Source organism: Oryctolagus cuniculus, chromosome 1 (assembly GCF_964237555.1).
Source record: "Oryctolagus cuniculus chromosome 1, mOryCun1.1, whole genome shotgun sequence".
Taxonomy (NCBI): domain Eukaryota; kingdom Metazoa; phylum Chordata; class Mammalia; order Lagomorpha; family Leporidae; genus Oryctolagus; species Oryctolagus cuniculus.
In genome coordinates, this window is record NC_091432.1 from 199,485,318 (window position 1) to 199,499,709 (window position 14,392).

General features: G+C 42.7%; 1 protein-coding gene across 6 annotated transcripts in view; it reads left to right on the plus strand.

Moving 5' to 3' along the window:
- MELK (maternal embryonic leucine zipper kinase) overlaps positions 1-13,658 on the plus strand; it is an 84,318-nt gene extending 70,660 nt beyond the window's left edge. For 5 of the 6 annotated variants that reach the window (XM_008265306.4, XM_051844063.2, XM_051844053.2 and 2 more), the window contains 4 exons: positions 705-804; positions 3,202-3,370; positions 9,839-9,942; positions 13,131-13,658. In XM_008265306.4, the coding sequence (XP_008263528.1) occupies positions 705-804; positions 3,202-3,370; positions 9,839-9,942; positions 13,131-13,308 (551 nt within the window). In that variant the 3' untranslated portion in view covers positions 13,309-13,658. The remainder of the gene's footprint in view (positions 1-704; positions 805-3,201; positions 3,371-9,838; positions 9,943-13,130) is intronic. The other variant, XM_002707984.5, reaches the window with a different exon arrangement.
- Positions 13,659-14,392: the final 734 nt, after the last annotated feature.

Here is a 14,392-nt window from a genome sequence, read left to right on the forward strand (position 1 = left end):
GTTGAATTAAAGCCTTTCAATAGTGTATCAAATAAAGGCATAAGCTGGGTCCTTGTATAAATACAGGTTGACTTTTATTTATAGGAAAGAGAATTAGTGGGGCCAGCGCTGTGGTGTAGTGGGTAAAGTTGCCGCCTACAGTGCTGGCATCTCATATGGGCGCTGGTTTGAGTCCCAGCTACTCCACTTAAAATCCAGCTCTCTGCTATGACCTGGGAAGGCAATAGAAGATGGCCCAAGTCCTTGGGCCCCTGCACCTTCGTGAGAGACCTGGAAGAAGCTCCTGGCTTCTGGCTTTGGATCGGCACAGCTCTGGCCATTGCAGCTAATTGGGGAGTGAACCAGCGGGTGGAAGACCTCTCTCTCTCTGCCTTTCCTTCTCTCTCTGTATAACTCTGACTTTCAAATAAATCTTTTTTTTTAAAGAAAGAATTAGTAATCATAAAATCTATATTTAAATGATGTATTTAGATTAATTATAAGCATGGCTTTAGTTTTCTGTGAAGAAAAGAAAAGCCATACATGTAAAACCAAATACTTTTGTTTTTATTATGAATCATATGGAAACATCTCTTTAAAAAATTAGAATCTTTAATATTACTGGCCAAGTGCATATTTTTGGGTCAGTGAGTGAGGTGATTTATGCATTATTGATTTTGGAACCATAGTATGTGAGCTACATATTGTTTGTGTTTGTTTTCTAGTAGCTAGAAACCAGTGCCTGAAAGAAACTCCAGTTAAAACACCAGTAAATGCAGCAGGAACAGACAAGTTAATAACAGGTGTCATTAGCCCTGAGAGGCGGTAAGTGCTCCGTGTTTTAGACTTTGATCTTTGCTATATGTAACCAGATTTCTGTTTTCAGATGCAATAAACCTGAGAAGGTGAATCATCACATAGAGTCTAGTGGATACGGCAGGGATGTCTGGCTGTTGGAGAATGGTCAGTGGCCATTACTGAATCTGTTGCCACTTCTTTCTCTAGTGCTCATGGGGTAGGATCATCAGCCTAATCAGCAGTGGGACCTGCACCTTAAAGTCCAGCAGCCTGGGAAGACAGTAGTGCTGACCCCAGCCTTGTAGTTCCTTCTCTGGGGCCCATCCCTTCCTCTGCCAATAAGCATCCACTAACAGTGGTCCTCCCAAATTGTAAAGACACTAACTGAGGTTTCAGAGAAAACCCGCTTCTCTTTTATGAAAAGTTCTGCAGCGTTAGTGATCCTTCATTATTGTTTTTTTTAAGATTTATTTATATATTTGAAAGGCAGAGTTACAGAGAGGCAAAGGCAGGGAGAGAGAGAGAAGTCTTCCATCTGCTGATTCACTCCCCAAATGGCCGCAACGGCCAGAGCTGGGCTCATCCAAAGCCAGGAGTCAGGAGCTGCTTCCAGTCCTTGCAGGGGCTCTCCCAGGCACATTACCAGGGAGCCAGGACTCAAACTGGTGCCCATATGGTACCCAAACCGGTGCCCATATGCAGGCAACAGCTTTACCTGTGATGCCATGGTGCCGGCCCCCATTATTATTTTTTAAATTTTATTTGAAAGGCAGAATTACAGAGAGAGAGAGAGAGGGAGAAAGGGAGAAACAGAGAGATCTTCCATCTGCTGGTTCACTCCCCAAATGGCTGCAACAGCTAGAGCTGGGCTAGACTGAAGCCAGGAACCAGGAGCTTCTTCTGGGTCTCCCACATGGGTTCAGGGGCCCAAGCACTTGGTGATTTTCCACTGCTTTCCCAAGCACCTTAGCAGGGAGCTGGATGGGAAGTGGAGCAGCAGGAATTGAAGTGTCCCTCATGTGGGATGCTGGCATCACAGAAAGCGGCTTAACCCGTTATGCTCTAGCGCCGGCCCCATCCTTCACTGTGGTGTGTGTGTGTGTGTGTGTGTGTGTGTGTGTGTGTTTGAAAGATAGTTAGAGAGAAGTCTTTTTTTTCTACTGGTGCAGTCCCCAAATGGTCTCAATGGCTGGAGTTAGGCCAGACAAGTTTCTTCCGGGTCTCCCATATGGATGCAGGGGCCCAAGCACTTGTGCCATCCTCTGCTGCTTCCCCAAGTGCATTAGCAGGGAGCTGGATGGGAAGTGAAACAGCCAAGACTTGAACCGGCACCCGTATTTGATGCTCGCGACACAGGTGGCAGCTTTACTTGCTATGCCACAGCTCCAGCCCCCTTCATTATTTTTATTGTTGTTTTTTTGTTTTTAAAGATTTATTTATTTATTTGAAAGAGTCACACAGAGAGAGGAGACGCAGAGAGAGATCTTCCATCCACTGGTTCACTCCCCAGATAGCCACAACGGCCAGAGCTGCGCCAATCCAAAGCCAGGAGCCGCAAGCTTCCAGGTCTCCCTCTACTGCTTTCCCAGGCCATAGCAGAGAGCTGAATCAGAAGCGGAGCAGCCGGGTCTTGAACTGGTGACCATATGGGATGCTGGCACTGCAGGCAGCGGTTTTACCTATTATGCCACAGTGCTGCCCCCCCCCCCCCCATTGTTTTTTACAGCTGTTTTTCTGAAGCATAATCCATTTTGGAGACAATTGGGGAATGAGTATGGGGATTGGATATTAGATGACATTACAGGATCGTTAATTCTCTTGATGTGATAATGGTATACTAACATGTCCTTATTCGTTGGAGATGTTTCCTAGAATGTTTCAGAGTGAAGTGCCATGATATCATCAAATAGATTACTTTCAAATGGCTCAGCCAAAATTAACATATATGTAATGTGTTTATTACCTATATGCATAGAGAAAGCCAGTGTGGCAAAATGTTAACAATTATTGATTCTAGGAGGTTGTGTGTGGGTGTTCATTTTACTGTTCTTTTAACTTTTGCATATATTTCGTATTTATTTAAATTTTTAAATGCATCTCAGTATAGTTTTGTTTTTGATTTACTTATTGAATTATTTGAAAGAGAGACAGAGAGATCTTCCATACTCTGATCCATTCTCCAAGTGAAAAAGAGGGGGAATAATAGTTTTTGCCAAGTGGCAGTTGGCTGAAGGGAGAGTGATGACTTTTTCCCAGTGGGAGATAGCATTAGCCTCTGCCCTTGAAGAGGAGTGAGGTGACCTGGTCCTGGTGTACCTGCTGTGTGTAGACCCTGCTGTGTGTAGACCTCCCTCTTTGTTGACCTCTCAGAGCCCCAGCAGGCAGGAGGCCCAGTGTTACCTGTGCTTTTTGTTGTTTTTTAAGGTGCCGTTCAGTGGAACTGGATCTCAACCAAGCACATATGGAGGATACTCCAAGAAGAAAAGGAGCCAAAGTGTTTGGGAGTCTTGAAAGAGGATTGGATAAGGTTATTACTGTGCTTACCAGGAGCAAAAGGAAGGGCTGTGTCAAAGACGGGCCAAGAAAGCTAAAGGTAAATGAACTGGAATTCTGTATGGATTTCAGGAGCTGACTGCTGGCTGGATTGCTTTATTTATTTATTTAGTTGAAAGCTATAGTGACAGAGGGGTGAGGAGAGAGAGAGAGATCAATTTTCCCCCTGCTGCTTCACTCTGCAAATGGATGTAACAGCCAGGTCTAGGCCAGGTTCAAGTCTGGAATCAGGAACTCCATCCTCCTCTCCCACATGGATGGCAGGGGTCTAAGCACTTGAATCATTTTCTGCTGCCTTCCCAGGCACATAGCAGGAAGCTGGATCAAAAGTGGAGCATTTGGGACTCAACTGGCCACTCATATGGGGTGCTGGTGTCCCAGTGGTGGCTTAACCTGCTGTGCCACAATCTGCTGTGTTACATTTTTCTGTGAACTTTTTGAAGTACCCTCATAATTTGAAATGGTTCAAATTCTAACATTGGGATTAAGAAAACAATAATACAGTTTAACTGAAACACACTAAATAAAATTAAGGAAACTTATCTAAATTAGATATGTCATTGAGAAGCTAAGCAGTGAGCAAACACTATGGGTAATGTTCTAAAAGTATTTGTCTATGTGAATTTGCTTACAACCTGAATACATCTTTCAAAAGGAACTGCTGTGTTGTTAATTTTCTATGTAGTCGTCACCCAGTACTTTCAAGGTATAGGGGTGAAATCTCAAGATTGGGAATGAGAAAACCTGAATTCTTTTTAAAGGGTGGAAGACAGGAAGCCACGCTCCCCTTGGCTGCTTTTTTTTTTTTTTTTTTTTTAAGTTATTTATTTTATTTGAAAGGCAGAGTTAGAGAGAGACAGAAAGAGGTCCTCCATCTGGTGGTTCACTCCCCAAATGGGCACAGCTGCCAGAGCTGAGCTGATCCGAAGTCAGGAGCTTCTTTTGGGCCTCCTACGTGGGTGGCCCAAGCACTTGGACCATCTTCTGTGTTCCCAGGCCATAGCAGAGAGCTGAATCAGAAGAGGAGCATCGGGGACACGAACTGGCATCCATATGGGATGCTGGGGCTGCAGGCTGAGGCTTAGCCCACCATGCCACAGTGCCGCCCCCGCAGGCAGCAGTTTAATGCATTGTGCCACAGTGCCAGCCCCAGAAGACCCGAGTTCTAGCCCCAGCTTCATACCATGTAACTCAGAGAAGTCACTTTATTCCTGATTTCCTCAGTGTCTTCATTTGTAAAAGCCGGAGGCAACCTCGTAGAGCTGGGCCGTAGAAACAAGGCTGCACATATGCAGTGCTACATCACATTTGAAATGCTTTAATACAACATATTGTTCCAGTATCAAGAACTATTATTATTATCAGTGTTGATCATTTTAACTGAAGTGTAGTAGAATTAACTGTCCTAATTAGCACAAACGTCAAATCTGAAACTTGATCTGACTTTGGTTTTCTAACCCTTTTTAATGCTTTAAGCTTTTGTGGAACCTAAAGCACATTAGGAAATTAGCCTCATCCTACCCCTCAAACTTCTTATATATATAAATTATAAATTTACAGAAAGTTGAAAGAATAGTACAAAGAACACTTCAGTTTTTTCAAAAAGATGGCAAGTAACATGCAGTGAAGCCCTCTTAAAAAGCAATTTATGGGGCCGGCGCTGGATTAATGCCCTGGCCTGAAATGCTGGCATCCCATATGGGCGCTGGTTGGAGTCCCAACTGTTCCACTTCCAATCCAGGTCTCTGCTGTGGCCTGGGAAAGCAGTAGATGGCCCAGGTACTTGGGCCCTGCACCCCATGGGAGACCAGGAAAAGTACCTGGCTCCTGCCATCCCATCAACGCATTGTACCAGCTGCAGCACGCCAGCCGCGGCGGCCATTGGAGGGTGAACCAATGGCAAAGGAAGACCTTTCTTTCTGTCTCTCTCTGTCACTGTCCACTCTGCCTGTCAAAAAATTTAAAAAAAAAAAAAAAAAAAAAGGCAATTTATGGGGCCGGCACTGGATTAATGCCCTGGCCTGAAACGCTGGCATCCCATATGGGCGCTGGTTGGAGTCCCAGCTGTTCCACTTCCAATCCAGGTCTCTGCTGTGGCCTGGGAAAGCAGTAGAAGATGGCCCAAGTGCTTGGGCCCCTGCACCTGCGTGGGAGACCCAGAGGAGGCTCCTGGCTCCTGGCTTTGGATCGGTGCAGTTCCGGCTGTTGTGGCCAATTGGGGAGTGAACCATTGGGTGGAAGACCTCTCTCTCTCTCTCTCTCTCTCTTTCTGCCTCTCCTCTCTCTGTGTAACTCTTTCAAATAAAAATAAATAAATCTTTAAAAAGAAGCAATTTATGAAAATCTGAAACTTAGACAAATTAGGATGATTTTATAAAAGCAATAGTTTAAGTTATGGTTTAGAAATGTTCAGTTATTATCTTGACAGAGGCAGTTTAGTTTGATGAAAAGCACTGGGAGACAGAGGGTCTCATCATGGTTGTTCTACTTGTCCCTTTTATAAGTTAAACCAAGGTCCCCAAACTCTATCCATTTAGCATTCTCCTTCACCATGTTGATCATATTGGCATATTGTCTGCTCTGTGATTTATCTGGGATTTTGTTTATATTGACTCTTTCTCTCTCTTTTTAAGATTTATTTATTTACTTGAAAGAGTTACACAGAGAGGGGGAGAGACAGAGAGATCTTCCATCTGCTGGTTCACTTTCCAGATGGTCACAATGGCCAGTGTTGGGTCAGGCCAAAGACAGGAGCCAAGAGCTTCCAGGTCTCCCACATGGGTGGCAGGGGCTCAAGTACTTGGGCTATCATCTGCTTTTCCCAGGCCTTTGGCAGGGAGCTGGATCAGAAGTGGAACAGCTGGGACATCAACCAGCACCCATATAAGATGCCCATGTTGCAGGTGGAAGCTTTACCCACTATGCCACAACACCAGCCCCAGCTCTGTTTTCTTTCTTTCTTTTTTTTTTAAAAGATTTATTTTATTTATTTGAAAGACACAGTTACAGAGAGAGGTAGAGACAGAGAGAGAGATCTTCCATCTGCTGGTTCACTCCCCACATGGCCAAAATGGCTGGAGCTGCGCCGATCCAAAACCAGGAGCCAGGAGCTTCCTCCCAGTCTTTCCATGCGGGTGCAGGGGCCCAAGGACTTGGGGCATCTTTTACTGCTTTCCCAGGCCACAGCAGAGACCTGGATCGGAAGAGGAGCAGCTGGGACTAGAACCGGCACTCATGTGGGATGCTGGTGCTTCAGACCAGGGCTTTTAACCCGCTGTGCCACAGCACTGGTCCCCCCCAACCCTGTTTTCAAAAATAGATTATGGGGCCAGTGTTGTGGCGTAGTAAATTAAGCCTCCGCTTGCAGTGCTAACATCCTATATGAACACCGTTCCTGTCCCAGCTGCTCCTCTTCTGATCCAGCTCTCTGCTAATGGCCTGGGAAAGCAGTGGAAAGTGGCCCAAGTGCTTGGGCTCCTGACTTCAGATCAGCTCAGCTCCGGCTGTTATGGCCATTTGGGCAGTGACCAGCGGATGGAGGACCTCTGTCTCTGTCTCTACCTCTCTCTGTAACTTTATTTGGAGGGAGGTTTCTGTCTCTTACTCTCTATAACTCCACCTTTCAAATAAATAAATCTTAAAAAAATAGATTTATGGAGTTAATGATTCATATATTCTAAACTATACATATTTTAAAATGTACTGTCAATGTACTATAGCATTATATGTACTTGAATTTATTTAAGAGAAATCTATAGGGGCCTGTGTTGTGGCATATCCCATATATGAATGCCAATTCCAGTCCCAGCTGCTCTGCCTCCAATTTAGGTCCCTTTCCCTGCCTGGGAAAGCAATGGAGGATGGCCCAAGGACCTGGGCTCCTGCCACCAATGTGGGAGATCCAGAGGGAGTTGTAGGCTCCTGGGTTCAGCCTGGCTCAGCCCTGGCCATTGTGGCCATTTGCAGAGTAAGTCAGCAGATGGAAGATCTCTTTCTGCCTCCCATTTCTCTCTGTCCATCTGCCTTTCACATAAATAAATCTTTTTTAAAAGAACACTATATGTTACTAGTTTTGGCCTAATAAGCTTGTCAATTGGATTGGAATAAATATAATAAATATCTGTTTGTCATGGTATTTATGTGTCAGGTAGTTTGTGTATCTCCAGTGGTAACTTATGTGACACCTTGGGAAGTTCTACCTCAGGAAATTTAGGGGCAGACATTGGGCCTAGTGGTTAAGATACTGTTTGAGACACCCACAACCCATAATCAGTGTTTCCTGGGTTTGAGTCTTGGCTTCACTCCAATTCCATCTTCCTGCTAATGCACACTCTGGAGGCAGCAGGTGATAGCTCAGGTCCTTGGGTACCTGCCAGCCATGTGGGAGACCTGGATTGAGTTACTGGCTCTGAGCTTAGCCTGCTCCATCCCTTCCTATCATGGATATTTGGGAGAGTGAACCAGCGGATGGGAGCTCTGTGTGTCTGTATGTGTTTGTCTATTTCTCTCTGTCTCTCTGCTTCTCAAATTAATAAACAAACAAACAAAAGAGGAACTCCATGGTGAAACTCCATAGAATTTTTTTTTTAATTATCTCTTCTTTGAGCTCAGGTTCTTATTTTGAAAAGTTAGATAGTTGAGTCTTAGTATTTTGTTGCTTATAAAAAGAACTCAAGTTGAAACATCACTTGATGCCCCATAAAATGGTACCCAAAATATATATATGTAATTTTTATGTGTCAGCTTAAGAGAGTGACAGTATATTGCAGTTATTATTGCATGTATATTTTAGATAATTTTCCAGGTTTTTTTAACAAACAAATCAGGGACTGGCACTGTGGCATAGCATGTAAAGCCACTGCCTGCAGTGCTGGCATTCCATATGGGCACTGGTTCAAGTCCTGGGTGCTCCACTTCTGATCCAGTTCTCTTCTATGGCCTGGAAAAGCAGTAGAAGATGGCTCAAATCCTTGGGCCCCTGTACCCGCGTGGGAAACCTGGAGGAAGCTTCTGGCTCCTGGCTTTGTTTATTTTTATTTATTTATTTATTTATTTGACAGGCAGAGTGGACAGTGAGAGAGCCAGAGAGAAAGGTCTTCCTTTTCCGTTGGTTCACCCCCAAAATGGCCGCTACAGCTGGAGCTACACCAGTCCGAAGCCAGGAGCCAGGTGCTTCCTCCTGGTCTCCCATGCGGGTGCAGGGCCCAAGTGCTTGGGCCATCCATCCTCCACTGCCTTCCCAGGCCACAGCAGAGAGCTAGCCTGGAAGAGGGCCAACCGGGACAGAATCCGGCACCCCAACCAGGACTAGAACCTGGGGTGCCAGCGCCGCAGGCAGAAGATTAGCCTAGTGAGCCACGGTGCTGGCCTGGATCCTGGCTTTGTATCAACGCAACTCCGGCCCTTGCGGCCAACTGAGGAGTAAACCATGGATGGGAGACCTCCTTCTTTCTTTCTCTCTCTCTCTCTCTCTCTCTCTCTCTCTCTCTGCCTCTCCTCTCTGTGTGTAACTCTAAGTTTCAAATAAATAAATCTTTAAAAAAAAAAAAAAAAGAAACAATTCAGATCTAAAAGACATCAAAACTATTTTTTGACATTGAAATACATTTTTATTAATAAAGGATATTAGATGAGTCTAATAATTTAAATACAGAAATGTTTTTAAACTTAACAATTATTACATAAACTTTGATGATCTTATTCATACTTAGAGTTTACAGACCACTTAATTAATATTCCCTCTGTGTGCCCCTCCTTGTACTTTCCATTGTATGACTTGTACCTGTGTGTCTCTTAAACTATTTTGACAGTGATGAAACTGTTAGGAAGGGGAGGAGTTTTTCCTTTCTGTAGGACTTACTAACACAGTGCCTGGCACATAGTAAGCATCCAATAAGTGTTAAATGAATAGATAGAAGCCGCTTAGGAATGAAATTACCTCTTAGAAATATACTCTCAATCAGTGAGAAAAAAACTTGACACTACTTTTCTAAAAGGGATATCTGTTATATTCATTCTTTCATAGAATTGTCTTAGAGTTAACTCCTGGAATTCTCTAATATTCTTTAAATAATCCATGAAGAATTTAAGTAAGCGTATTCAACTATTACAAAGCAACTTTCTAAGGCATTTGTTTCATTTTCCCATAGTTTACCTTTAGGGCTGTTGGTGTGTATATCATGATGTGGGAAGGAATATACTGGTAAAGCTCAGATAGACTGCTACTATTTAATATTTATTTCTTTAGGAAAGATTAGTAGGAAAGGAAAATAAAGTTGCAAAAGGGATGATATGGATGTAGTTACTAGTTAATATAATTTGTTTAAGCTTCCCTAGGGCCATCTTAATCCAATTTATCAAGAATTGACTGTAAATTCTTTCATTATTTTTCTTGAAATATTTCCGTTTGAAAAGGTACTCCTGTATTGAGGCGTTTTAGATCTTTGGTTCAGGTAGGATAGTCTTTGTGTTGACATACATATTTACTTCACCTTTTCCTTTTTTTAAGCTTCACTATAACGTGACGACAACCAGATTAGTGAATCCAGATCAACTCTTGAGTGAAATCATGTCTGTTCTTCCAAAGAAGCATGTTGATTTTGTACAAAAGGGGTAAGAAGCACACTTACCGACTTGTATTTATTACTTACTGTCTTTTGAACTCTGAGGAAATATGGATTGATCCCCTTTCACCTCACCACTTAAATATATATATTTTCGAGATATATGTATATTTCTCCCACTAACTACAACTTTTATGATAGTATCATTTTTATAATTCATTCTTTTTTGTTTGAGCTGTAGAAGTTTTTTTAAGTGCCCATGCTGTCTCCACTTTCAAAGTTAGACTTTTCATTTCAGAGTAGGAAAATCTGAACTTGTTTTAAATCCTCTATTTTCTTCTAGTTTTCTGCTTTGCAATGGTATTTACACATTGTAATCTAAATTAATTAGACACTCAGACAACTCAGGGGTGTATGGCATCCCTCTCTTGATGCCTTTCCATCTTGCAGGATTGGGTTTCAGTGCTTTAAGGGAGATATTTCTTAGTCTTTCCCCCTACTGTTGAGCGAATGCTGTAAAAGGCTCCTTAATGATCTCATGGTCTGAATAGGCAGACCTCTTCTGGCTACCTAAGATCTTCATATTTGTTAGCATTTCGACTAATTTAAGTCTCTAAAATTTGTTTATTTAAACAGTTATGTAGAGTCACTAACAGAGTTAACAAAAACCTGCAAATAGGGCCGGCGCCGTGGCTCACTTGGTTAATCCTCCGCCTGCGGCACCGGCATCCCATGTGGGCGCCGGGTTCTAGTCCTGGTTGCTCCTCTTCTAGTCCAGCTCTCTGCTGCGGCCCCAGAGGGCAGTAGAGAATGGCCCAAGCTCTCGGGCATGGGAGAGGAAGCACCTGGCTCCTGGCTTCAGATTGGCGCAGCGCCGGCTGTGGTGGCCATTTGGGGAGTGAACCAACGGAAAGGAAGACCTTTCTCTCTGTCTCTCTCTCTCTCACTGTCTATGACTCTACCTATTCAAAAAAAAAAAAAAAAAAAGACCTGCAAATAGAATAGTCAATGTTAGAATGAGGTGATTTTTTTTTTCTTATTTTAAGATTTATTTATTTGATAGGCAGAGTTAGAGGCAGAGGCGGGAGCAGAGCGAGCAAGCGAGAGAGAGAAGGGTCTTTCATCTGCTGGTTCACTCCCCAGCAGGCCGCAACTGCCACAGCTGCGCCAAACCAGAGCCAGGAGCTCCTTCTGGGTCTCCCACATGGGTGCAGGGGCCCAAGCATTTGAGCCATCTTCAGCTGCTTTCCTAGGCACATTAGCAGGGAGCTGGATCAGAAGTGGAGCAGCCAGGACACAAACCAGCGCCCTTATGCGATGCTGACACTGCAGGTGGCAGCTTTACCTGCTATGCCACAGCTCCAGCCCCTGGAATAAAATTTTAATAGACGTTTTGCAAATGTAGTTTTAATTCTATCTGTGAATGTTGGCAGGCATTACTTATGGGAACTGTGGTTTTCTTCTTTAGGCTTTGTTAGAACACGTTTCTCTGCATCATTCTGATCTCTTTTTTATGCTTGAGGCTTATCTCTGGTTCCAGAACCTCAAGCCAAATCTCTATCACAGACCTTTGATGATCAGCTGTGGTCTATCACTAACTGCTGAGCAATACTTTATCCTAACTTTCTGTTCAATCCACAGGTCTCTGCATCCTTCCTTTTCTTATTTTTCTCTTTTTATCTTGTTTATGATGAAGCAAAATGATAAAAGTTAAGCTTTTCAGTGGAATGATGTTGCTAATCTTGATTATATCCTATTATTAGCTTTTCCTAGTCAGGATAAATTGTTTTTAATCTTCCATTTTATTAAATTATTCCATGCTTCATCTTCCTGGAAAGATCCTGGACTGCAGGGTGCTCCTTTTGCTGTATTGATACTGACTCCTTTTTTTTTTTTTTTGGAAGTTTTTTTTTTTCTTTTTATTTATTATTTATTTATTTATTTTTTATTTTTGACAGGCAGAGTGGACAGTGAGAGAGCCAGAGAGAAAGGTCTTCCTTTGCCGTTGGTTCACCCTCCAATGGTCGCTGTGCCGGCACGCTGCGGCCGGCGCATCGCGCTGATCCAAAGGCAGGAGCCAGGTGCTTCTCCTGGTCTCCCATGCGGGTGCAGGGCCCAAGCACTTGGGCCATCCTCCACTGCCTTCCCTAGCCACAGCAGAGAGCTGGCCTGGAAGAGGGGCAACCAGGACAGAATCCGGTGCCCCGACCGGGACTAGAACCTGGTGTGCCGGCGCCGCAAGGCGGAGGATTAGCCTATTGAGCCACGGCGCCAGCCTGACTCCTTACTTTTAAGGGATCAAGTTCCTTCCCCAAAACACATAGCCAAGTTAGCAAGAAAAAAAATGATGTTTTATGAAACCTCATAATGCATAATAGATACAAAGTAATTTCTCTGTAATACTGCAGAACCGTGCCCAATCATGGACCTTTGAATATTTAAGGATCTAAAATTTGAGATTGATCCTATTGCTTATTGTGTTTATTCAGGATTAACAAATAAATACAATATAACATGACCTAATTAAGAATACTTCTTACATGAATTCAGTTTGTGTAACCTATTTCTTTAGGTGAGTTTAAGGCTTTACTTCGACTGAGCCTTTCCATTATCAGGGTAGGTGCTGTGGGAGTTTTAACCACAGATGCTGTGTGCTTCAGCTCTGGGAACATATTATCTCTTTGGGCTTGTTTTTGCTTCTCTTTCTGCCATGAGATGTTATAATGATCATGACATCTTACTACTATTAGAAAAACCTCAAAAACTCATGTCTCCTGACAGGCTTCAGCTTTATTTATATGAAAGGCAGAAGTTTCTGATGAGGTGCACACGCAAAATGTTCTTAATCTTCCCTGCACTTCCTTGTGTTGAGCTTTGTGGAAAGGGCCTGGTGCTCATGGATTACACTGTTGAAAAGGTTGCATAGAGAATGTCAGAAGATTTCTTAAACATGAATGGCAGAGCTATGAAAATAGGGCTTTGCTTTGGAGCAAGGGAGAATTCTGGTAAAGCCTTTATCCTTATATTTTTTGGGATTCCAGTTAAGCTTCTGGGGAAACACCAGTCATACTCTATCACCAATGCATAGCAAGGCCATTTGGAAATTGTAAGCAGTAGTACATTGCTTAATGTGAAATAATGGCTCATTTTCTCCATTGGCCTCCTAGAGGCTGAAACCGCTTGTAATAAGCAGAATATTCATGGTTCTCCTACTAACTGGCTTCTTGTTTCTCACAGCTATACACTGAAATGTCAGACACAGTCAGACTTTGGCAAAGTGACAATGCAGTTCGAACTAGAAGTGTGCCAGCTTCAAAAACCCGACGTGGTGGGTATCAGGAGGCAGCGGCTTAAGGGAGATGCCTGGGTTTATAAGAGATTAGTGGAAGATATACTATCTAGTTGCAAGGTGTAATTGATGGATGGTTTCCATCCTGCTGGACAAATGTGAGTGTGATACAGCCTGCTACACAGAGTCTAGTGTGATTGTTTGATTTTAAAGTTCATTGCAACTACAAACTCGTTTCTGAAGAGCTATTTTAAAGACCAATATCTTTTTGCTTTTAAACAAAAGATACTGTTTTGTGGATGAGCCTAAGGCAAGGCCATCTGTCATTATCTGTTACTGTCTTTTTTAATCATGTGGTTTGTTGTATTAATAACTGTTGACTTTCCTAGATTCACTTCCATATGTGAATGTAAGCTCTTAACTCTGTTTCTTTTAATATATAATTTCTTTCTGAAATAAAACCATTTGTGAATATAGCAGGCTTTTTTTTTCTTCTTTGTATTTGATTTTGGTCCAAATAAAGCCTCAGATGGTTTCCTGACTATTAAGTAGAGACGATCTGGAGTATGTTTTATCTGTTATCAAATATGCCTTGGGCAGAAAAACAGATAAGAATTCATTTGCATAATTTTTTCCTGTCTCTGATTTAAGTAGGATTTATTGAGATCGTTAACTAAGTCACAGCTGTGGTTACTAGAGTTAAACAACACATTTAATATGTTGAATAAGAGTATTGACTCCAGGAAGTGTGTTCGGTCAACAATGATAAGTATCCCAACTAGGAACCCCCATGAAATGTTACTCTGTGGTAATTTCCCTAAGTCTCAATGTTGGCCTCAAATTTGTATTTTTATTTCATTTTATGGGTCTCTGAAGGCCAGAACTCAACTTGTATTTGTATGGATTTTACCAATTAAACTGCATGGAGAAAAAATCACTCTATTTCTGGTCAGTAGTGAGGGAGTGTTTTGTTATTCATTTATTCAATAAACGTTTACTAAGTACTTACAAGCATTGAGTTCTGGACCTGAAAATGATACTATCTAGTAAAACCAGGGAGTTCAGAGTCTGTTGTCAGGGTAGGTGCATAAACCAGTATTTGTACTATACAGGGGAGTTAGGGATGATTTCTTGGAAGAAACAGCATTTGTTCTTTTTGGATATATAGGCGTTTACCAGAAAGAGAAGAGTGTTACATCCTTGACGATAG